Source organism: Gordionus sp. m RMFG-2023, chromosome 1 (assembly GCF_954871325.1).
Source record: "Gordionus sp. m RMFG-2023 chromosome 1, tfGorSpeb1-WG-v2, whole genome shotgun sequence".
Classification (NCBI taxonomy): Eukaryota; Metazoa; Nematomorpha; class Gordioida; order Chordodea; family Parachordodidae; genus Gordionus; species Gordionus sp. m RMFG-2023.
The window spans coordinates 4,893,558-4,920,378 of record NC_088775.1 but is presented as its reverse complement, the minus strand read 5'-3'; the positions used below and the strand labels follow the sequence as shown (position 1 = coordinate 4,920,378).

General features: G+C 29.2%; 1 protein-coding gene across 1 annotated transcript; it reads left to right on the top strand.

Annotated features, from left to right (window-relative positions):
* Positions 1-598: 598 nt before the first annotated feature.
* On the top strand, positions 599-26,328 carry LOC135931825 (uncharacterized). The gene is made up of 3 exons (XM_065469131.1): positions 599-980; positions 21,917-22,150; positions 24,548-26,328. Exons 1-3 carry the CDS (start codon positions 676-678, stop codon positions 26,319-26,321), a joined length of 2,313 nt encoding a protein of 770 aa, XP_065325203.1. The 5' UTR covers positions 599-675; the 3' UTR covers positions 26,322-26,328.
* The last annotated feature ends 493 nt before the right edge of the window (positions 26,329-26,821 follow it).

The window sequence follows — 26,821 nt, the reverse complement described above, 5'->3', positions numbered from 1 at the left end:
TCGATTTAAAACCGAACCGATAAATAAATAAATAAAATTGCACACATTTATCGATAAGTAGAGGGGGGGGGATAAAAGAAATAATAAAAATTGATTATCTTTTATATTTATTGCATTTCTTTAATATTTATTTTTAATTAAGAACCAACCCATGGAAAGATAGAAAATATTTAATGAAATAATATAGGAAGGAATTTCAATCTTTATTTTCACAGGGTTTAATAGATAAATGAAATCTTTTTCTTTAATCAAGTGATTTTTTTTTTAAAAAAAATATTGTTAAAAATATATAAAAGTAAAATTATTAATAAAATATTTCTCCATTTTTTTCCCATAAACTTCAAATAAGTGATTGGGAATGATGAATCATTTTTATTATATTTTAATAAATTGATTTGATGAAAAAATTTCTTTTTTTACCAAAAAAAATAAAATAAAATAAAAATAATATCAAATTTCAAATATAAGCAAATTGATCAAATTGATCAAATTCGAAAATATTATTTTTATTTTTATTTCCTATTATTATTTTAAATTATATCTAAAAATAAAAAAATTATATATTAATAAATTAATATTTTTTTTTAACAGGGAAGGGGCCATGCAAGAACTTTATTCCTCTAGGAAGTAAAAAATAAAGCATCATTTTTTTTCTGGAGAGTCTAAAAATTAACGATGATGATGTTTGACTTATTAATATCGCATTCGAGTAACGACTATTCTCCCAGTCAGCAGAAAGGTCTCGAATACGTTACCCAATCGCCGGCATTAACGCCCGCGTTTTTAGCCAGCACTTCCTACGCCATCGATTCTATTTCCGGTTATGATTCAAACTCCCCGATGATGATAAATAAAATAGACAATCTCAAATATTTGATATATACCCCCATTATAAGCATTTTAATCGTACTGGGGATTTTCGGAAATTGCTGCATTATCGCTGTATGCTGCCTTCAGAAGACCCTATCCACTGGATACACGTAAATAATTTTTTCATTTTGATAGATTTAGTTGTGTTTTTTTTTCAAAGTTTCATTCGACTCATTTCTAACAAATATCACTTGTCAATAATAGATGTCATTTATGTCCATTAATAATTATCTAAATATAGACTTATTTTTAACAGAACCAAATCGTTTCCCTATTTTTTATTGGTTCTCCTGTAACTTGCTAGAATTTTTCTGCATTGCTCTAAAATTTTGTTCGTAAAATACAAAAAAAATTTTATTTTGGAGGGTTGGGAAGGGGGAGAGGTGACAATAAAGTCATTAGAATCTTATGAAGTATGCGATCTTACTATTTGCAATTTTATTTTTCCCAATAGCGTCATGGTAAGGGTATTTTCACTTCACCCGAGATTTTATACTGGAACAGCAGGCAGGGAGTTCTAACACGGGGGAGAGGGGATTATAATGGAACTACATCATGGAATAATTAATTGTCATGGTGATTAACTCAGTGGGGGAGGAAGGGATTCCCTATGAAATTTACATAGTCAGAGTTAATATCCATTTTATAATTGAATCATTTAATATTTTAGCTATCAAGGAGAGGGTGAAGCGCAGCACTTGCTGAGGGAATCTAGAGCGCTTTAAAAGAGATCATTTGAAGAAGGGTGGGGTTCTGAATAGAATCCCGAATAAATAAAAATGAAGGCTTAGTTTTCTGGAGTTTTTACATAAATTTAAGTGTCAAAATGATATGGTTTAGTTTTGAGCCGATTTTTAAAAAACGGCTAACTCAATATTTTAGCCAGAAAAATATTTCCATAAACCTCGAGATTTCGATAGTATATGCCTAGACCTTTGTTCCTTCTAAGAACAGAATCTTCAGACTGCGTAATATTTTTCTGAATGAAATACTGAGTTAGCCGTGTTACAACACTATTTAAAACTAACACTATAATATACACTTTTCAAATTATTTCTTTAAAATTTAGGAAAATAAATCAAATCTTAACGGATATCTATTTGTTTAGCAAATTATTTTTTTATTTTAACGTGTGATATATTTTCTTTCTTACTTTTTTTTTGAGAAAATAAAATTTAAGGAAAAATAATAAATAAATAGATACGAAATTCTGTTATATATTTAGAAAATTTTGTGCTACTTCGAAAAAATAATTTCTTCACTTCTCATCTCACATCTACTAATTATTTTAAAAAAAAATTTTAAATTATTCATCTTTATCATAATCTATTATTTTTTTTTCTTTCTCTTTAAGTAAATTTTATAGATCATATTAATAAATCACTTTTCCATGTATCTCACATTCTTTTCTATTCTTTTCTTTTTTTTGCATTTTTTTTTATATTTTTCAGTTTGCAATTGTATTTAAAATTTATTGATTTAAAATTTATGTTATTTAATATTAAATAACATCGATGATTAAAAAGTATAAGAGTAAAAACACCTTCCTTTTTCTCTTAACTTATATAAGTTTCGATTATAATAAAATAAAATAAAATAGATTCACAAAATCCATAATTGTATTTCAAACTCACACGCCCTTATAATTTATTTAGGAGATAAAAAAAGAAAAATGTTAATAAATTTGTTACGAAATGATTGATTTAAACCAGGGTTAGTTTATTCTTTAAAATTCGATGAAAAAAAAATTATTTTTTTATTAGCCAAATAACTGGCATTAGTGTTGCGGCTAACTCAATATTTTATCCAGAAAAAATACTAAGCAAGCCCGAAGATTTTGTTTATAGAAGGCACAAAGGTCTTGCCATATATTAATGAAATTTTTAAGGTTTAGGCGATATTTTTCTGGCTAAAGTATTGAATTAGCCGTTTTTTAAAATAGGCTCAAAACGAGCCTTTTAACAACACTAACTGGCAGGGTTCAGATGTCCCAAACTCAAAGGGTTCGGTTAATTTATCCGAAAGTTGCAAGTGTTTAGTAAGAAATTTTCGTGAATATATATTGGCACGCAAAACATTTCCGCATCGCCAGGAAAACAATTATCATCGCGAAGCATAAGGCGTAACAAGGATGGATTTTTGATAAAATGGGAGGGGAGTGGGGGCACTTATTAGGTGAATATTTTTTCCCAATAAATTTTATTGGAGAATCATTAGGTCCTTATTAGTGTTGTAAAACGGCTAGATTTTAGCCGATTTATAAAAATGGCTACCTCCAGATTTCGCGTAAAGATGTCCAAACCTTTATGGTATCTATGACCAAAATCTTCAGGCTTGCGTAATATTTTTTTGGATGTGCGTACTATTATTATAATTATATATCATATACATTTTTTGGGGAGATGGTGGTGGTAAGGGGGGGGGGGGTGTATGGTAAAAAAATTTCATTCGCTTAAAATGATATTTACGAGAATAGGCAAATTTGCGATGAGGAGGGATCTCCCCTCTTCCCATTGGTTACGCGCCTGCCGCGAAGGGATTATCGGGAACACATAATTGAGTTTAAAAAAAAAGAAATTCTAGTTTAAATGTTAAAAATTCAAATATCTAATTACCTATGCTGGTATAAAAAAAAATTTTTATTTATACGAGGAGCGAATTTTAAACCACCTCGCATAAAAAAAACAAAGATCAAAGGATTTATGCGAGCTCGTGTTTTTTAAACATTCTCGTATAAAACTTTTATTTTTTTAAAAAATTATTTGGGAATTTTTAACCAAGGTTTAACATTTGCTTAAAATTCAACAAATCTTCAAAGATCCCTGCACTTTTGAAGATCAAATTTTCGATCACGCTTAAAAGAAGATTTTCGAAGTAAGATTTTGAATTTTTTTGATCTTCAAAGTTTATTGCTCAAACATTGGATGATTTTTTGTTAAGCCCTGTTTTTAACTGCCTCTCGTATATAAAGTAAAGATCAAATTTAATGGTGATTTCAAATATAAAAATATTTCTAATTACTGATTTTTAAAAAAAAATAATTCCAAAATTATTGCTCAAATGGCTCAAGTTTTCTTTTCACAAACCCAAATACATTTTTTAAATAATCAAAAATAAAAGTATCATATCAGTAATATTGTTAAACGGCTCATTTTGAGCCGATTTTTAAAAATGGCTAACTCAATATTTTATTAAGAAAATAAATAAATAGAAAGAAAGAAAGAAAGAAAGAAAGAAAGAAAGAAAGAAAGAAAGAAAGAAAGAAAGAAAGAAAGAAAGAAAGAAAGAAAGAAAGAAAGAAAGAAAGAAAAGAAAGAAAGAAAGAAAGAAAGAAAGAAAGAAAGAAACAAAGAAACAAAGAAACAAAGAAACAAAGAAAGAAAGAAAGAAAGAAATTGCAAACCTTAAGATTTTACTCATAGGTGGCGCAAAGGTTTCAACATCTTTAACGAAATCTCGAGGCTTAGACAATATTTTTCTGGCTATAATATTGAGTTAGCCGTTTTTAAAAATCGGCTCATACACACCCCATAAATCCTTTGATCCTTATTTTTATTAATACGAGGCAATTAAAAATTCCCTTTCTCGGCATAAATAAAATAATTAAATATATAAAAGTTTTATACAAGAATGTTTAAAAACACAAGTTCGCATAAAATCCTTCGGTCTTTGGTTTTATACGAGCTAGTGCGATATGCCCTTGATTGCACCTACCTACCCCCCCCCCCCTTACATTCTATCTAACTCACTTTTTCTTCTTCTCGCGATAAGATGAACAAATATAGCAGAAAATGATTGATGCATATTTTTTTGACAAATTGAAGAAAAATATTAAATAAAAAATAATTTATATAATAGAAATTTTAATATTAAAATTCTTTTTTTAAAAAAAAAATTATTAATTGAAAAATTGATTTGAATTTTTTTATAAACTCATCAATTCAAATATTCTGTTTAGATATCTTTTAAGAAAGAAAAAAAAATTAATTAAATCTCATTTCCTCATTTCAAAATGAAGATTTCGATCTTGATGTAATCTGACGAAATTTTTTTGTTTGAAGACATTTGATTTTCAATTGTCAACAAATCATAATCTCGCATCACAGGCGCGAGGAGAAAAAAGGAGCTGAAAATTTTCTTTTTGCTTTCCACACCTGCCAGTCACTCAAATCAATAGTTGTCATTGGGTTAGGGGAGGGGAAGGCCATTAGCACCTCGTTCTTTTAATATGATAAATTTTGAAATACGCCAGGTCCCTATAACCAGGAATTAAAAAAGGATCATTGGAGAAAGGAGGAATATACATATTTTGCCATATAACCAGAAATTATTTCTATACATTTTTTTTATAAAGGAGTAATAATAATATTAACAACAGATTTTTAGACACTATTTTTCTAATATATAAAAATTATTATACATTATGGCAACTCTACAGTACTTTCTACCAATGAAAGCACAGTTTCTCCTTTTAACAAGAATAAAAAAGTATACCTGAGAAGTGAGAAGTCTTACATTTGAAAATAGATGGAATGGATGTTGGCCCTTCTTAATATACATAGGTATTTGACACCAAGCACCCCCAGGCCCGATTTTAGGTCTATTTTGGGGAGGCACTGCCCCTTCCCCCAATTTCAAACTGCCCGTCCCTCCAATTTCTTGGAGTTCCTGAAGATTTTTTTTAATTTTTTGATAAATTTTTTTAAAAATAAGAGAGAAATAACTGTTGTTTAAACCACTATCGTTTTTAAAAAAACAACTATATATTCATGTCCGCTGAAATAACTAATATCGTCAACCGCAACCCATATTATAATGAGATAGGAGTAAATGTAGTTATTTCGGCGGAAGAATGAAAATGATCAAGATGCCAATATTCAGAATAAAGGTTAGATTTTTAAGTTACCCTTATTGCGAATATTTTACAAAAACTGATTTAAGCCAAGTATCACTAAATAGGCCAACATCTAGCCGTGTTAAAAAGTCCGAGGGTCGATTTTTAAAAAACGGCTCGATCAAAGTTATGACTATATAATGTTATTCTGGCTAAAATTTTAATCGGGTCGTATATAAAAATCAATGCAAATCTGGTTTTTTTTAAACAAAAATATTGGTAAAAGACGGTTACTAATAATGGAAGAAGATTTTCTTTACGGTTTTATAAATATACGTATAGGTTGAATAATTAATCGAAGCTGATGCAGGTTTTTTGCCTTCCTTGTAAGATCTATAAGTCAAAGAAATGGATTTTACTAACCGGAAGGAAAGTTCTTGTTTACAGGGGGCCCTCGAGAAACATTATAAATACGAAAGACATAGAAGAAGAGGATCGTGAGACTAAAAAGATTTTTTCAATTTTTTTTGTATAAACTAATTAGCAAATTTAAAATTTAAATCAAGATAGCCATTTCAATTTTATTACGCAAGAGGGATTAGTAATTGAAATTGTTAAAAAATTATTTGTTAAAAGTTTAGAAAATGATAAAGATTGTGTTACATCAGATTTTTATCAAATTTCCTATACCCATACAAAAATAATACATAGCGTTAAAATACTAAATTAAAATAATATAAAATAAAATAAATATAAATAAAATATTATATAAAAACCGAGGTGGGACTACAAGTTCCCAAAAAACATGTGTAGTTATATTTTAAAATTATGATTTGGAGGTTTTGTTTTAAGAAATAAGATTCTTTAGGTTCTGATGTAAGGGCTCTTATCTTATCCCCTATATTTTTTAAAAACTTTAAAGTTCCACTTGGCATATGTCCAAGGGAAGAGATGACAATCGGTGTAAAAATATAATTTGTGAATTTGGAATATTTCATTGTTTTTTTTTTCTCGGCTATATCAACCGGATTAGAATTTAAATTTTTTGGGAAAGAAGATACGCATGTGAAGTCCCAAATTAAGGATTTCCCTAAAGACCAAGGCACGGAAGTTAAACCATCTGGTCTTAAGCCATCATCTAACGATAAATTTGTAGGCTCCAGGATGTTTGGTATTCGGGCCCTGGTAAGAGAACGGCTAATAGCTAAATTAATTGCTGCATGCCTTGCATGCCTGCCTTGACTATATATACAATTTAGACCATGTCTCCCTTTGGAGTCAACTAATGTTTTACATTTGATGCATGTATGTGGTTGAACAATGTTACATCCAAGTCGATGGCCTATGGCAACTCTTAATTGTTCATCTGATAAGAGGTTACCTAGGTTACGACTTGGTAATGCTTCCAACCATTCATAGCCACTAGTACAGTCAGCATTCTGTAATAGTTGAATATACTCCAAAGGGGGGTTTGATGAGATTATTTTAAAAAATTTTTTAATTAAAGGTTCGAAAAGAGATTGGTGTGTTAAGATCGTGGGTAAGACAGCTTCAGGTGGAGCTAAAGATGTCCAGGCTGTCAAGGCTGAGTTTAAAAGGTTATCTTTAGGAGAGATAAAAGAAGATATCATGGCGTTATTCATCAAACGCGATGCCAAAAATGAGGAAAGAGATAGAAGGTTTAAAGGATATAAATCTAAACCACCCATTTTCGAGGGTAATTGTGAGAAACCCCAATTAAAATCTTCCAATTTAATATTTAAAATATTTTCTAATAAACTTCTAAAAAATTCATGAACACGATTAATAATTTCATTATTTAAAAAAAAGGAAGAAGATCTAAAAATATGTACTATCTTTGGTAAAAATAAATATTTTTTTAAAAGAAAAAAGCTCTGGTGTGAAGGAATTTCGTTTAAAATAGTTTCGAGTCCTGATAAGCCTTCGAAAAATTTTTCCACGAACACCTCACAGTTGGAAAAACTGCTTAAAGGTGAACCTAGAAGATTAATTTCACTTTTTTTGATGATTTTAAACCCTTGGACTTTGAGAGTATTTGAATTTAAAAAGCATATTTCCGATTTAGCTTTATTTAGAGTAAGGCCTATGTTTAGAGAATTTTTCTCTATATAATCTATCACTGCAAGAATATTTTTAGAAGGTCCGCAAATGGTACCATCATCTAGATACCATATGTTTAAATCTAAATTAAAAGAGGATTTTAGACAATGAACTAGGTTATGTATACCTAAACTAAAGATCAGAGGGCCCAAAGGGTCTCCTTGTTGAATACCCTCGTCAGAAGGAATTGTATATTCCCCGAATTTGAGAGGGGTTCTACAGCCATAAGACTGTTCAATAAATCTTGCATAAACTGGGAATTTTTCATAAAAAATGTTTAAAAATGTTTTTCTGAATAAAGAATTAAAAGCATTTTTAAAATCAAGCTTACAGACTACGGCGTCTGGAGGAGGATCTTCGATATATATGCGAAGAGAGTGAGCGGCTATTTCGCATCCCCCTTTAGTACCAAAGCCTAGTTGATATGTTTAGAACATTTTTGAAGCATCAGGTTTGATGCGCTCAACGATTATCTTAGCTAATAGTCTCCTAAAAAAAGACCCTATTGCGATTGGCCGAACTCCACCATAGTAAAAGCAATTAATCTTGCGCCAAAAAGGATTTGGTGAATTTGACTGGGTAAATCATTGTTCAATATATTTTCACTAAGTATTACCAATGAATTTACAAATGTATCTTTATGAGGATTTTTAGGGTTAATTAAAAATTGGAAATATGAGGGGCGAAAACCGTCAATTCCCCCTGCAGAGTTTTTATTAAAAGATAAAATTGTTTTAATAAGTTCTTCTTTACCTATTTCGATTAAATTAGATTTTATAGGGATGGGAAGATCTTCAGGAAAAGCCTGAGGGTGCAATTCTTTTAGTAAAGTAAAAGTATGTTCATCAAATGGAGCCAATTTATCATTAGATGAGGCTAATTTAAGAGCTCCACATATGTCCCCTTGGTCTATTTTTTTTTGATATAATCTTACATTTATGGGAAAAGTTAGATGTTGCCCTTACATCAGGAACGTAATTTTACATTTCTAAATCATAAAAATGGTCTATTTTATACATTTTTTTATATAATATTTTATTTTATTTATTTTATTTTATTTTATATTATTTTAATTTAGTATTTTAACGCTATGTATTATTTTACACAAATTATATACAAAAATGCATTTCCAGAATGTTTTTCAAATATTCTGCATCAGTTTAGATCATCCACATTCGAGTCGTGAATCAACTTTTCCCCATTAAAGAGAATTATTAAATCAGATAAACTTTCTAGCAGTGATATAGGAAAGGGTAGGGTAACTTAGTTTAATTAGGACATGGCATAAACATAACCTATTAATTTTGGATATGTTTTCAAAGGTATTTATTAATACATCTCAACCAAAATTATGTTTTTGCTTTATTTTTGTCAGTTTTACATTGATAGATCATTGACATGATACCAATTTGTAATATAGTTATAAATATGTTCTAAATTACATATATTTTATAATTGAATACAAAACAGGTATCAATTAAACTTATATCATCATTATTATATAATATTTGTTAAATTATCAAATCAACTTATTTCTCTTTCAGCTATAAAGGTAATTTCTTATCTTCCAGCTAAACATATTCGATTATTGTATATTTTTAAAATAAAATCCTATATTTCATTTATAGTTCAAATAACCTAAATATTCGTTCTATGGTGTTGGGAAATTTTTTTTAACTCCCCCCTCCCCCCATCCCAATTTTTGTTTGCCCCCTCCCTCCCAAATGGGTGAAGCTAGATTCTGTGCCTGTCAATCCCAAAGAAGATTGAATTTTATATTATAAATTTATAATGGGCTTCTTAATTATATTTTTTTAGTGTTGTTAAACGGCTCGTTTTGAGTCCATTTTTAACGACGGCTAACTCAATATTTCATCCAGAAAAATACTATGCAAGTCTGAAGATTTTGCTCATAGAAAGGTCTAGACATATACAAAATCTAGTGGCTTAGTTAATATTTTTCTGGCTAAAATATTGAGTTTGTCGTTTATAACAACACTTGTTATTCTTTTTTTACATTTATTTTCATGAATACACAAGTTTATAATATCAATAATTCTTAAGAATATTTTTGTACATTAAATCTATATTTCCAATATTAATTTTTTATTTTTAAATATAATTTAAATTTTTATATCAAATTATTTAAATGCTTAAAAATATTTACTTTTTACCATAATAATAATTTTATCCATTAATTTATATTTAAAATTATGTATATTTAGAAATTATCAATATTTTATAGTCACTTATTGATCCTAATATATTTCTTAAAAACTGAATAACTCTTAGAATAATTCTATAAAAAATTTTTTTATTTATCCCCTTTCCCCCATAGCGATTTCTCGCGAACGCGTCTTGGCCAGGCCAACTCCCGGAACGGGAGAAGGGCCTAATTTTATCTGAATGGAACCTTGTTCCCAAATTTCCTCTCGCAGTGTTTTATCTCCCCCCCCCCCTCTTTTGATCGTTTATTTCAATTTGGGGGAAATTTTTTTGTTCCCTCGAGGAACATCATAATCAGATTGAGGGGGAGGGGGATTATTATTTTATAATTTAATTATATTAATTTATATTTTCTAAATCATTTGTTCATTTCTCATATTCTATAAATTAAAGTTTTGCTATTGGGATTCGAACCGAACCCGGAGAAGAAAACTAGGGTTTTTGAAGAAAAAAAAATTCTGAACCCAAACCGAACCGGAACCCGGTTTATGAAATTTCCTAAAACCCGGAACCGAACCCGGGAAAAAATCATATATTAAGATATTTTTAAAATTGTAAATATATAAATATACAAATATTAATAATTTAATGAGATTTTTTTAAATATTTCCAATTTATTTCATTAAATATAAACGGTATAAATTCCTTAAATATTACAGATATTACTTAATGGTGATGAAGTAGATTTGTGAGAATTATGCACGTCCAATTTTTTTCCGATGATAATAGTTCGGGTGAAGTTATTGAACTGGATGATAACTTTAAAAAAAAAGCGGGAGAAATTGCAGAGAAAAGTGTTGGAACGATAATTATTAAAATTTGGCGATTTTAAAAGATTTGGATAAGAGAAGGAAATTTTTATTTTTTTACATTTTTTGGGGAGTCTGCTAAGCTGCGGCACCCTGAAAAAGTATAAGTTTTATCCAAAATTCTTATTCGCTATTCCCGCAACCCATTCCACGTGTGAAATTCATTCTTTCAATTCAACTGCATAGATATTTATTTTTAAATATATTTTGAGACTATAAATAAAAAATAAAAATTTAATTTTTTTTGTACTAAATTTATGTCTGGTTTTTTTTTTAGTTATGATTTAAAATATAGAATTTTTTTTTTATCAATTCAAAAATTCGTAAACCCGAGCTGAATTCGGGACCAAACCCGGGTTCAAAAATATTTCCCAGAACCGAACCCGAACCCTTTTTACTTTGAACCGAACCCGAACTGAAAAATTTTTGGTCGAGTTCGCATCTCTGATTTAAATAAATATGAATATCCTTTAAAATAATTTATTCTAGGGTTGTAAAAAAAACAAAAAAAACATATTATTTTTTTTTTAAAAACAGTATAAAAAACATGCTTAAAATCATCTTTAACAAAATTTTATAAAAACGCAACACTTCAAAAATTTATATCTATAAAAAATTCAATTTCAATTTAATAAAATAAAATCATGATTGAGCAAAGATATAATGTCGAAAAAAACGACCCAAACTTCAAGTCTGAGTCGAAAAATCGACCCGTATTTGTCGTTTTTTCGGCTTGAACTCGGGTCGAGGTCGAAAAAAACGACCCATAACACTATTTGTGACGATGAAAATTATCCAAAAAATTATATTTGCAAAATTCATAAATTTTTGCAATAGATATATCAGATATAGTTAGCTTATATTTTCCAAAAGGATTGTTTGTAGTGATAAAAAAAATAAAATAAAATTGAAAATCCCTAAATAGTGCGTAATAAATTTAGCGTTTCAAAACGCAAATATAACATTTTACGTGATAAAAGCGTTTTCGCCCTCTTGTTGTGTATACAACAGAGCTACGCTAGGTTTTCCTCAAAAATCCATCAAACTGGATAGTTAATTAAGGGGAGATAATGAGGAGCCCTTCACACGTTTGTGGGCGCCGCACGTACTTGTATGTACAACAGTCCGAGAACTGTTGTTTAAACGTCTATAGGCTATGCAAAAATAATTTAATTACTTTAAGAGGAGGGGGGAGTGGCGGTGGCTGATTTTAAGTTTAACATCTTTAATGTATGCCTTAATAATTACTTAAATGCATTCGATTAAAATTGGATAAAAAATAAATAAAAAATAACGGTTTTGCGTTTTGAAGCGCTGCGTTGAAACGTTCAATTTGTGCGCACTGTTCATATCCATTGGCGTTATTTTAGTTATATTTTTGAAAATTCTCTCGAATAAAATTTCGAACAATATATTAAATGCAAAAAAGTGTATAGAGACGAATCTTTCAATATTTATTTTTTTAATCACCTAAACAAATATATTTTTATTTATTTTAATATAAAATCTATTATTAATTTATCGTAAAATTGTGTTTGTTTTATTTATTGGAGAATACGAGAAGAAAAAAAATTTAGTTATAGCGGTGCACTAATGTTAAAAACTTTCGTAAGTGAAAGCCAAATAATCAAGCTTATCTCTTTATTCTGGTGTTGTTAAACTGCTCATTTAAGTTTTTTACTTTCTTTCTTTTTTTCTTTCTTTCTTGAGATATTAAATTACCCCTTTTTATAATTAATTAGAATCAAAAGGAGGATACTGTTTTATGTTTTATTTTAAACAAAATTTTATTTTTTATAGTGATATATTATTATCCATTCAAATTTGATTTTTAAAAAATTTAAAAACATTAATCTTCCCCACTTATATCTTCTAAAATAGTTTTGATAAATCAAAAAAAATCAAAAAATTAGATTCATTCATTATTTTAAAAAATCAATTATTATTTATTATTATTATATTATTTGTATATGAATAACTAATATAACCTCCTTAACCTTATTTATATTAGATCATTGTTGAACTGCTTAGCCTAGTTCAGTCGATAAAAGGGGCAACCTGGGTAAGTTTAAAGCCCTAAAAATTGACTTCAATTCCTATCAGGTTCATGAGTCAAAGGCCATAACCCCCCTAGTAAATATTAATCATTTACTTGGATAAATCATTACGAAAATCAGTTAAAATTTATGATTACAAACCCCCCATTTAAAAAAAAAAAAATTAAGCATATTTTAACCAAGGCTGTAAAGAGGGTCTTGATGGATATTATGGGAATGGTCCTATTTCTATTGTTTATATTTGATTTGTGGGTGTATATGGTCTGATATAACGATTTGGACTTAGTTCTAATGGTGCCATACTTATCCCCGATTATTAGGGTTTTAAATCAGATAATCGTTTCGCGGGAAAACTTTTTATTTTCGTGCGGGTTGAAGTGGTAATTTTGACAACACTGCTCATCAAATGGAATTATTCACTTTTAATTTATGAACAGATTCGGAATAGAAAAAGGAACGTTTTTATTGTTTATCCGAGACGAGGTATGAAAAACTCTATTTAAAAAGTTACGAAAAAAAGATAGCAATTTAGATTTACTACGTTAGAAAAATCTGCGATTTAAAAAGTGGTCTAGGGACGACTTCAGATTTTTTTAATTTTGCATTATGCACACCTTACACTATTATAATAATAAATGTGAATATTATATCTGTATCTCGATACATTTTAAAAGTATCTTATAACCATTCTGGTTAGATTTAAAAGCTATTTTTAATTGAAAGCGTAAATTTTATGATTACCGTATCATGGCATAGTGTTGTTAACGCGATTTTTAAAAAACAGCTGACTATTTAAGCTCAAGAAATATTATGCAGGCCCTCGAGGATTTCGATGATAAATGTTTAAACATTTTCTGCCCATTCCATGGAGCAAAATCTCTAGACTTGCACAATTTTTTGTTTTTTTTGCCCGAAAATAATAGGTTAGCCAAAAATCGAGCCATTTTTAAATACTACATCTATCACATTAATTCCAAGTCCTTCCTTATTATCTGCACTGGAAGATTAACCCCCCCCCCCCTTTCCCACTTAAAAAATCAATCAATTTATCGCGCGAGAGTTATTACTTCCTCTTAAAAAAAATTCAAATAAGAAATAATATGAAGAAAAAAAAATCTGTGCAAATGAGTATATAAATTAACGTTATTAAAGTTAGAGGGCAAAATGGTATAAAAAATCGCTAAACGTAGGTACCCCTTATACATGCCGGAATACGTTCTTATTAAGAATTTTTTTAATATTTAAAATCCCTTTTGGGTCAAATGATTCAAAATTTAGTGATTCCGAATTTCCGTTGATTCCATATCCCAATACAACACGCACACACATATATATAGATCAGAGTTGTTAAAAGATACTTTTTAAATGGATCTAGATACAGATACATCGTCTAAAATAATATCTAGATACAGATATTTTATTCAAAAATCTATCTAGATACAGATACCACATTTTTATATCTAGATACAGGATCTAGATACTTGTATCTAGATCCTTTAACAACTCTGATATAGATGCATATTTTTTTTACTAAAATTATATCTTGAAATGAGAAGGGTTTTGCCGATACACAATCTTTATGCACTTTAAAATTAATCTTGAATATAAAAAAAAATAAGGATGTCAGATTAATTCCCTTTTAAAATTTGAAGATTAGTTGATCTAATCTATTTTTTATATTCAATAATGTATATATATTATTATTATTAAGCCTATCCACTTATATAATCCGTTATAAATATTATTATAAGACTATAAGAAGCCTAATTATCAATGATTAATTATTTAATTAAACTCCTAAATAAGGAATAAAATCTTATTTCGAAAAATCCTCTTTCTATAAATAAATACTCCCTTTTTACAGCTATCACTCTTATCCTGAATACACAGTTAGCATGAATTTCGTAGCGAATTTTGTACTTCTCCACTAATTCCCGCTAATTACGAATTTTCAAGCTTGCATTGAGACATAGTCTAAGAATAAGACTAAATAAAATTAAATAGATAGTCATAGCAAGGGGACCAGAAAATGCCTCCCCTCTACTAGAGGCCTTTAAAAGATAAAAGTTTTCGATCGAACCTAAAAAAATTTTTTTAATTAACTAAATCAAAGTCAGGACCCAAAATCTCCACTAGGAAAACCTTGGCTACGCCTATTATATACTATATAGCAGAGCCCGGCAAATTCATATTTTTTTTGGCCATATCCTAGTCCAAAATAATCAAAAATTTTTAAACCCCGGACTGGCTAGCCCCGAATCTTTAATTTCATTAGAGGATCCATCCCCTCCCCGGTTTATTTTTAAAAAATTTTCTGCCCCCGCCGGGCTTCGGAACTACTTGAAGGACTTCTACGTATTAGTTTTGTTAAACTGCTCATTTTGAGCCGATTTTTAAAAACGGCTAGCTTAATATTTTATCAGGAAAAATATTATGCATGCCTTACGATTTCGCTCATAGGTGACCCAAAGGTTTGAACATCTATTAACAAAATCTCTAGGCTTAGACATTATTTTTCTGGCTAATACACCCAGCATCATTTTTAGATGGCCTTGCCATTTATAACTGATATATAATATTACATAAAAATATTTATTTTAATTTCCCCCCCCCCCTTTATTTAATTGTATTTCGCTTCGCACGCATTATATTATTTCTTCTTTTTTTTTGCGAATCGGCTTTTCAAAATTTTGAGAAAGATAAAAATAAAAATTCAATGTAATAATTGCAATGGACTCAAAAAAGAATTCATTTATTTTTTTTTTTTAAAAAAAATATATATATATATATGGACAAATTTTCTAAAAAAAATAAAATGTTTTGAAAATATATGCGATATATTTTAAAATAGTTTTGAAAAGGTTTTACCGTCCAAGAAAGAAAAAGAAAGAAATGACTAAAAATATATATTTTTAAAAAAGGTGTATATGATTGTGGGATTTAATACCATATATAATACCTAGACTGACGATTCAATTATTAAAATGCATTTATAAGCGTCGTTAAAAGCAAATCAGCTGGACCCGCCATTTTTCAAGTTAAAAACTACTATGTATTTTCCAATTTTTTTAAAATTAAAACAACAAATATATATTATCCTAATTTTATGATCCAGATTGATGTTATTTAAAATTTTAATTAATAATTACTGTAACCAAGATGGCGTCCACAGCTGATTTGCATTGATGTACACTTTTAACGAATGAATCGTCAGTCTAGGTATTATGTATGTCATTGCACCTGATATATTTTAAATAAGAATTTTTTATCTTATCCCCCTCCCCCTTTTTTTTTAAAAAAAGGATACATATGAAGAGGATTTACTTTCTCATAAAAGCTATGTGCCAAAAAACAACAACTTTTGGATAGGTGAATTTTAATACATGTTAATTCTTTAGGAGAAGTAAATCACTTGTTGATCTTTATTCCCGATAGGACCAATATTTTTCCGGAAATAACCTCGTCCACGAGGTCAGGTTAAGTTTTTAAAAAATGCATGAGATCCGGGTTATGGGAAGGTAATATAGTATACAACAAAATAAAGACTAAATACCTATCAACTTACCCCACCCGTATTAAATGGCCCTCTAACACGCGGCGGGAAGAGGTGATTGACAAAATTACATCATTGATCAATATTATTTATATTTAATAAAACCCAAGTACCTTGCATTTTAATTTTATCCAAATATTATGTCACGAATAGATTAAAATACTGAAAAATGTCATTTAGAATGTGTTTGATTTAATTTACATTTAACTTTAAAGGGTCAACTGTGTCCTTCTTCATTTATAACAATAAGGTGAGGGTTTATACATCTGAAATGATAGATAAATTTATAATTGACAATGCTAAGAATGGATATGATGTCCAACAATCAAACCTTGCGTAACAAAATGGCCTAAAAAAATTTAATAAATCCTAAAATCTCACTCAATTTTTATATTAGGCACAAAATTGAAATTATATGTAATTATGGTTCCTTTTTGGGAACACAAATATAACCATTGTACATATAAAAAACATTGAACACGTTTTGAACCCGGTTTCAATAAAATGTGATTCGGTCTCGGTTTTTAAAAAATCCGGGTTCGACTCGGTTAATCGGTTCCAACATGCTTGATGTAAGCTAGTTCTTTTTAAAATGATATACGTCACCAAGAGAAGAGAAGAGAAGAGAAGAGAAGAGGAGAAGAGAAGAGAAGAGAAGAGAAGAGAAGAGAAGAAGAAGAGAAGAAGAAGAAGAAGAGAAGAGAGAGAGAGAAGAGAAGAGAAGAGGAGAAGAGAAGAGAAGAGAAGAGAAGAGAAGAGAGAGAAGAAGAGAAGAAGAAGAAGAAGAGAAGAGAAGAGAAGAGAAGAGAAGAGAAGAGAAGAGAAGAAGAAGAGAAGAGAAGAGAAGAGAAGAGAAGAGAAGAGAGAGAGAGAAGAGAAGAGAAGAGAAGAGAAGAGAAGAGAAGAGAAGAGAAGAGAGAGAGAGAAGATAACGAAATAAAAAATTAGATTAAAAAACATGAATATATAATTACACACGAGGAGGAGAGGATATAGAATTAATTACCCTTTCAAAATCGTCTGTTAAATCGATATTTTATTAATCCCTATTTTATTTTAAAAGTAATTTTTATTTATATAAAAAAAAACAAATTATCAAAATTTCGAAATCAAATAAATAAAATGAAATATTTTAAAATATTCCTAATTTTTTTATAAAATACTTAACTATTTCCTGTAAATAAGTGCTTACTTCCTGTTCTGTTTTTATTTTATTTTTTTAAAATTTGAAATTAAATTATTTTTTAAATCTTCAATTCTAATTCCGGGTTTTGATTCAAAACGAATACCCGGTTTTTCCGTTTCTTTCACGGTTAGTCTTGCATTGCTTTCCAGACCTCATTTATATTATAGTGTCGCGTAGTAGGGGTGAAATTATAAATGTAAATATATGTTAAAATTAACGTGTTTCTTTCCCGGCAATGTGTTATAATATTTTAAGCGCCTTTTTACCGGAAATATATACCATCATGTTTGGAATACCTATCTTATGAATTGTACACAATTTTGCTGTTAACCTTTGAGTCACTCATAATTTATATTTTAAAAAAAATATATGGAAAATCTAATATAAATTATATTACATTTCAAAGTTCATAAAAAATTTAAAAAAATTTATAATAGCAAAAAACTCAAAAAAAATTGAAGGTTTCGAAAACACGGTTATAACCGTTAAATTTTTAAACAATAAAATGACATATTTACCCACTAGGTTTTTTTTATATTAACCCGGTTTTATTTTGCCGACACCAGCTGTTATACTTTTTTATATAAGTAACGAAATTCGTAAGTTTACTGGGTAAGATGATAATACTATTTATGTAACTTCGATATATCAGATATCACTTTTCTACCCCTGAATCGGTATCATTTACACTCCCAAGGATTAAATTTCCTGTTTATAAACAGATTTATATTATTTAAATTTATAGTATCATCTTTCTTTCTTTTCTTTCCTTTTCTTTTTTAAAATCGAATTGAAATTTATAAATTTGGAATTTTATATTTAGGGGAAATAATGAAATATTTAATATTAAATTATTGATAATCACATGTATAATAAATATGCCTTTTTAATTAAATATCGATACATTTTTAAATTGCTTTACCAAAAAATAAAAAAAAATCCCCTTAAAAACTCTTATTTAATATCAAATAATTTATTAAGTAATGTTGTTTAAGACTAAATTTAGTCGACTAAAACAAATAATTTAGTCGACTAAAACGACTAGTCGCTCGAGTTTTAGGATTAATAGACTAAAGACTTTTAGTCGTGGTCGGAGGAAAGGATTCGAACAAATTGACAAAATTAATTTATAGTATTATATAGAATATAGCCAGCACCCTTGCATTCCTTTAATCCCTAAATCGATAAATTTATTATATTTTCCAAATCGATATTAAATTTTAATCTTCCCAATCAATAACTCCCCAGCTTAGCCTACTAGTCAGGTTTTACTTTTTTTTTTTTAATGGAATCCCCTTTCCACTTTAGCAAGTATGATAATTAATCAATACATATTTTAAACAATTTTTTATAGAAGTTATAATTTGAAGTAATAAAAAAATTACACATTTTTTTGTTTGTATTGCGTGCTAATTAATACAAAAAATTTAATAATTTAACTTAGTATAATAATATAATGTTTTTTTAAAATAAAAATATTATTTTTATGTTTTATGATTAATAATTGAGTTATCATAATTTTAAATATTTTTTTTTAATTAATTGGGGGGAATACAAATAATTTATTAAATTATTTGCGAAAAATTAATTTTTAAATCCCTCTCCTTTCCTCTTCATTTCGTAATTTATCGATTATTATTAATTTTGAAGCGTTTATCTATTTATTATGGAAAAAAAATAAATATAATTTAAGCTCGGAAATTGAAGTGGGTTGGGTCCAATGACATATAATGATACCTAGACTGTCGATGCATTCATTTAAAAGTGTACATCAATGAAAAACAGCTGGGGACGCCATTTTGAATGCCAATATTCATTATTAAAAATTTTTAAACGAGAGGCCATGTTATTCCTATGTCTTACGCAAACTTCATTAAAGAGTTGCCTGATCATCGAGATAATAAGGAAGCAAGTTATCTATTTAATAGTAGTTTTTTTAACATGAGAATATATGAGTTACCAAAATGGCGGGTCCAGCTGATTTGCATGCGTCGTCAGTCTAGGTATTATTGTATGTCATTGGTTGGGGGCCACTTGAAGGAAACTTTATTTTTTTGACAAAAAATAAAAATAAATAAATGTAATGATGGATTTGGATTTTCGATTTTTGTAAGGGAAGGAAATGAAAATTTGTAAATAATTTTCAATAAATATCTATCAAATCTAAAAATATTAATTTTTAATGTACTAAACTTTAATTTAATATTTTATTCAAATTTTTCTTATAAAAATACCTAAATTTTTTTTAAATTTTTTTAAACTTCATTTACTTAATTATATTTTATATTTAGGCCCTCATTTCTTTAAACTACTACCTATTGTTGAACCAACCAACCCAGATTTGGTGTTGTTAAACGGCTCCTTTTGAGCCGGTTTTTGAAAACGGTTAACTCAATATTTCATCTAGAATGATACTACGCAAGCCTAAAGATTTAGATTGTAGAAGGAGCAAAAGGTTTGGAAATCTAATAGCGAAATCTAGAGGCTTAGGCAATATTTTTCTGGCTAAAATATTGAGTTAGCCGTTTAACAACATGACCCAGAGTACAGCAAGGTTGGGAAAATACATTAACTATCCTAAATAGCCTATACTTTGAGGAATTGATAAGAAGTTTTAATTTATCCAGATTAGTTTAATATTATTTTCAGTTTAAACCAAAAGTGTTCCAACCAACCCCGGTCTCTCTACCTATTTCTTCAGGTGAAAAAATGATTTAACCATACCCTGACCCCCAATACGAATCATTTTATTTTACAAATAAATAAAAATTAAAGGCACAGGTATAAAAAAAAACAAAAATTTCAAAGAGAGATCTGAATGGAAATTCTTGTTAAGATGATTTGAGATTTTTTTTTGAAAATTTAAGATCATTTTAAATTCCCCCCCCCCCCAATTAAAATTTTTATTTATTAAATAATATAGTTTAAACGCTAGTGTTTATCTGATCAAAATTTTTAAAGTCAATTGTTTAAAAATAAAATAAAAATTATTACAAAAAAAAAAAATCTTTATCTTTATAAAATATATTATTTTTTTTTTATATAATTTAATTTTTATTTTAATGTATGGGGGAAAAAAAATAAATAAAAAGAATTTTTTTAATAATATTTAGTATTTTCTTTTTAAGTAATGAGTAATGACATTTAATGAAAGCGTCGTTGAATGTAAATCAGCTGGACCCGCCATTTTGGTAACCCGTATAGTAAGGATACGGATACGGACTAGATCATGCGTCAGGCATAGGAATAAATTGGCCTCTTTTTTAAAATGTTTAATTAATTATATGAGTAATCAAAATGGCGTCCCCAGCTGTTTTCATTGATGTACACTTTTAATGAATGCATCGTCAGTCTATGTATTATTTATGTCATTAGTAGCCTTACTTTTTCCAAGCATTACGAGTAACGCGTTTCCTTTTTTTTTGAAGCAGGTCTCACAGCACTAATTTTACCTCGCAAAAATTATGTTCTTCTATATATGGGAAGTAAGGGGGGGGGGGGGGGGGTAGTGAATGGGAAAAGTCCTTTCGGTCATCGGTCTCGTTCAATCTCAGTCCTTGAAAATTGATCTTAAAAACGGTCCGCCCTTCATGATGTGTCGATGTTGTCTTCAGACTAAAAAAAGATATTCAATAGGCCAATTTTATTATAACACACGCGTTTAGTTGAAAAATTGGCGTTAGAATCGTTTTCGGTCATACCTTCAACTAGTGATCTGATCTGCATCGGGTCTAACTTTTTAAACACGGTCCGGCCCAAAATTTTTTTAAAAAATTTTACCGGCACGGCCCGAACCCGAATTTATTTAAATATAGAAATTAATTTTTATAATTACTCAAAATAAACGATATATGTTATATGGTGTCTAGATTTATAAATAAAATCAAATATTTTTATTTTACATAAAAAAAATTCAACATTAAAATTGATAAATTTAGATATATTTAAAAAAATTTCAAGGGCCCGACCCGACCCGGCCCGATCTTTTTTAAAAATATTAGGCCCGACCCAGCCCGAACCCGACGGGCCGAGCCTATTTTTGAAGATCTCTACCCTCAACATGACTTCTATTTAACGATCCTTTTGTTTTTATAAATAATAAATTAAATTTAGAAATCGACTTCATATTTATCTAATTTTTTTGCTAAAAAAAATCTCGTATTTCAGGACGGGGTCATGTATATAGACAAACCTGCCAAATGAATGAATGAATAATATTGAATCTTTATATTTATTTATTATTTGTTTTTGTAAAAATAGGTATATCGGATTTTTGGCTTTCTCCGATTTAGTCGCCTGTCTCACTATGATACCGTGGCCCGTTGTGCACTTACTCGCGATTCATCATCGTTGGTCTTTCGGCATGACTTACGGCTGGAATTTTTTCCTCGTGAGATTTACCTTATTTTTGGTTAACACCTTCATGAAATTCAGCGCCCTACTGACATGCGCACTGAGTTTGGACCGGTACGTAGCCCTCCATTATCCGCATAGGTACGATCGAGTAAAATCTAAATAATAGCCTCCTTTTTTTTAATGATAGATAGGAGGGGGGTTGGGGTAGTCTCTTTTCTCATTTTCGTATTTGATTTTAATCAAAGATACTATCAATAGGATAGATTATGGCATAAGCCTCGAGATTTCGTTAATAGATGTCCAAACCTTTGTTCCGTCTACAAACAAAATCTTCAGGCTTGCGTAAAATTATTCTGGATGAAATATTGAGTTAGACGTTTTTAAAAATCTGCTCAAAACGAGCCATCTAACAAGACTAGATAGCACGTTATTCTTAAAAATAGGCATTCATAAATATTTTTATGTTATATATATAACTTATATTAGCAAAAAGGTATATTTTAAAGATGAAGGAATCTAATATCCTTTATTAATATGAGCAGGAATGCAAAATATTAACTTAAAATGTTATTTATTTATAAATATATTTACGAAGTTTTTTTCTTTTTGATGAAAGTTATATTATATTACGACATAATATTCTTAAGCCTTTCGTAAATTTTACTCATGATAATGAACGACACCTGTACGATGCTTCCAAAATAGAGTTTTCTGTGCTTTTCGTTTTTTCTTATAAATGATTATACAACGTAGTGTTAGTGTTAAATGGCTTAAATATATATATTTACCCAGAAAAATATTGCCTAAGCCTCAAGATTTCGTTAATAGATATCCAATAGTTTGCGCCATCTCTAAGCGAACGAGCTTGCAAAATATCTTTTCTGGATAAAATGTTTAGTTTTATCTTATACGAGCATACTGATAAGTGATCGCCAATAAGCCTATTCAAAAATGAATCTAATATGCTAGATTCGCTTTTCATCGAATTGAACAGTATCGAATGCGAACAAATATTCGACAAATAATTTATAAAATTCGTTTATTCGACAAATAGAGTTTCATTATAACCTTATTATTCGAATAATTTGATATTTAAATTATTCCGAATAATTAATGGTTTTTTTAAAATAACTGATAACCCTATCAATCTAATGGGTGATATGACTGTAATAAGTATAGTTTGGTAATGGCTAAATGTTGTCTAATTCTGCTTAATCTTCAAGCACCTTGCCGGAGAAAATTCGTAATGTTAAGGCGTTTTAATTTATATTTGTTTCTTCCAAATTTGAGCTGCTATCTTTTTAAGAAGAAAAAAAACCCCTAAGGTCAAAGTGATAGTTTTAGGATAAAAATATGGCTTAGCCAATTCTTTTTAGCCGGCTAAAAATTATATTAATAAGTTATACAATAGCTTGTGAAGGGCTATTTTTTTCAGTTTACATCCAATATGTTTATCATAAATCTCAGGTCTTATAAAGAGAAGAAAAAAAACAATAAAGAAAAATTCTTTGCCTTAATAATTGTTTTTGGAATGAAAAATGAATTAATAGGCACTATAATCTTTCTCTCGTGTTCTTTATCATTGGATTAATATAATATGATTTTATTTTCTGTTCAAAGTTTTTGTGGTCAATATATTTTCGTATCGAGGTCAATGACATATAATAATATCTAAACTGACGATGCATTCGTAATAACGCATTCATAAGCGTGTTGAATGCAAATCAGCTGGACCCGCCATTTTGGTAACCCATAAAGTAATTATTCTAAAATCTATTAAATTGATAACTTGCTTCCTTATTATCTCTAATGAAGTTTACGTCAGACATGGGAATAAATTGGCTACTCGTTTAAAATTTTTAATAATGATATGGGTAATCAAAATGGCGTCCCCAGCTGTTTTTCATTGATGTACACTTTTAATAAATGCATCGTCAGTCTAGGTATTATTACATGTCATAATTATAATATTTTGAATTATTCGAATATCTCGAATCAAGTACAAATAAATTTTGTTATTCGTACGAATATGCATATAAAATTGAGCCGATTTATAAGAACGGCTAACTTACTACTTCATCCAGAAAATTATTGCTCAATCCTGAAGATTTTGCTCATAGAAGGAACAAATATCTATACATATATTATCGAAATCTTGAGGCTTAGGCAATATTTTTCTGGCTAAAATATTGAGTTAGCCGTTTTAAAAATCGGCTCAAAACGAGCCGATTAGCAATACTATTTATATCTAAACGAGCAAATTAATCAAAATTAGATACGATTTCAAAGATATTCCCTTTCTTTTTCATCTAAGAAAAAGAATGTTATGAAACTTCTATAGACATTATTTGAGATTCCCGAAGTGGATTTATATGTATAAATAACCCTATATAGGATTAGGGTTTATTTAAAATTATATATTAAATATATATAAATTTAATATCATGATAAGGGTTTCCCTCTTAGGAGTTATTATTTTTAGAATATATACCAACAAAATAATAAATCATTTTAAAACATCATTATCCAACTTAGGTATGCGGCAATAACCAAACTCCAAGCGTCCTCCAGATTTTACACCAAGCTTATAGTAGGAATATGCTTTTTCCTGGCTTTCAGCTTGATGATTCCTAGGATCAAAAAATTTGATATATCCGGCACCAATTGTTCAAATTTTGACCCAGAATATTCGATGTACGATAAAGTTAACAAGCATAAATACGGGCAAAAATTGAAATCCCTGGTTCTCGAAGACAAAGTATTATGGTTCGGAAATCCACGTATGCCACGAGATAATCAATATTTTGACTACCCTTCTAAAAGATCTATCATAGATTCCGGTAAAACGAATATTTTCCTGGCTAACGAGGGCGGTTTCCGTGAACCCGTAGACGGGCACCCGATTAAAAGACGGGTCGGCCAGCTGGTAAAGCCTACTTGTTATAATTTTATCGTTAACAAAGAATACCATTCATCGAGGATTTACGTGATTTACAAATGGTGGCGCGAAATATTTTTAACTTGGATCCCTCTTATCCTGTTATTCTTCCTTAATTCGTGCATCATTCACAAGTACAAAAAAGACATTATGAGAAAAAAGTATTCCATGATAATAACGTCACAGGGTACGGGAGGCCCGACTACCACGGATCTTAATGTTTCTGAGCAATTTGGCGAAAGTAGATTGAATCGAAGAGCCAGCAAACTGAGGAGAAAAACATTGGCCTTTTTGACCCCCCGAACTATAAATAAAGACGAAATTTTGTCGGATGCTAATAATAAGCTAAAAATTTCTCCGTCTGATAGTAACTTTAATAGAAGACGTAAACATAAAAGTAATAGTATCGTTATGTATCCTACATCGATTAGGAGGGTAAACGGGTTGGCGCGAGCGACTACACCTCCTATAATAGCCAAGAAGGATAAGAACACCGATAAACTTAACACATTTAATTTCGACGAAAGATCGTCACCAACGAGTAGCAATAAACAACACACTTCTATTACCGATTTATGCGATTATAGTGAGGATAACAAAATCCTAAAACAAAATACTAGGAAAGGATCCTTCCAGGAGCCAACCAATAAAGAGTCCATAACTCAAGATACTGGTAACTCTACTATGGGCGCCCGAAGATTAAACCCTATCTTTGAAACTAATACAAATGACATCAAAATCATAGTGCCCGATACAAGACCTAGAAAAAATGTTCCAAAAGAAGATGCCGACGAATCTTTAAACTATGCTGCCGTTCCTTTATTATCGATTAATAATGCCAAAGCAAATCTAACCAGTAACAATAGCCCTCCAAAAAACTTGCAATTCAATCATGAATCTATTAGCCTAACTAATACGTATGATAACATCAACAAGAGAAGAAGTAACTCGTTTAGAAAATTTATCAATCCCCTCATCAAATACAGGCCATCCTTATCGCTTAGCATTAAAAGCCAATATATAAGAGATGGTAGTTTGACGATGTCAGAGGATCTCGTCGAAAAACATAAAAGATACGCCAGGGACGAATGTAATCTCACCTTGATGCTTATTATAACTGTGCTACAGCACTTGATATGCACGGGCCCGCAGGCAATCATAACTATATTCGATACCGCCGAAAATAGAAAAATGTCATACCCCTTAGAAATTATTTTTCTCGTCACGAATTGCTTAGAGGCCCTAAATTATGTTCTAAACTTCTACATATATTGTTACTTCGTTAAAGATTTTAAGGCCTCCTTTTTGAACATGTTTTCTAACCGCAAGAAAAAGCGTCGAAAAAGTTGCCAAATACAATTGCCTCGGTAAATATAAAAATGTCGAATATAAATCATGTTTACAGTATTTATAACTTTTTCCCCCTATCCTGTCAGATTAGGTTACCAAAAAAAATTAATCTCTCTCCAATTAAGGAATATTCAATTTGTATAATTATTATTTTGTTAAAAAAAATTTAATATTAAATTTTAGCTTTTATAAATGTTATAATTTAAAAATTTCGTTAATGTTACAATTTGATCGTTCAATTTCAACATCATTCAAACAAGGGTAAAAAAATTTGATTTGTCTCATAAATATTTGTTTTTAATAACTAGCTTAGCTACTAAAAGTATCAGACACAGAGATATAAAACATTTGCTAAGAGTAAGCCTAAAAGTTGTATTAAATTACAGCTGTTTCGAGAATAGTTCATTTTGCTTAGTTCTAAAGCTGCTAACTAGTATTAGGTTTCTAATAAAGTATGCCCTCGGCTGGTTATCAGAAAATGAAATTGGCTTTATTTATTAAAAATTTATGTAATTCTTAAA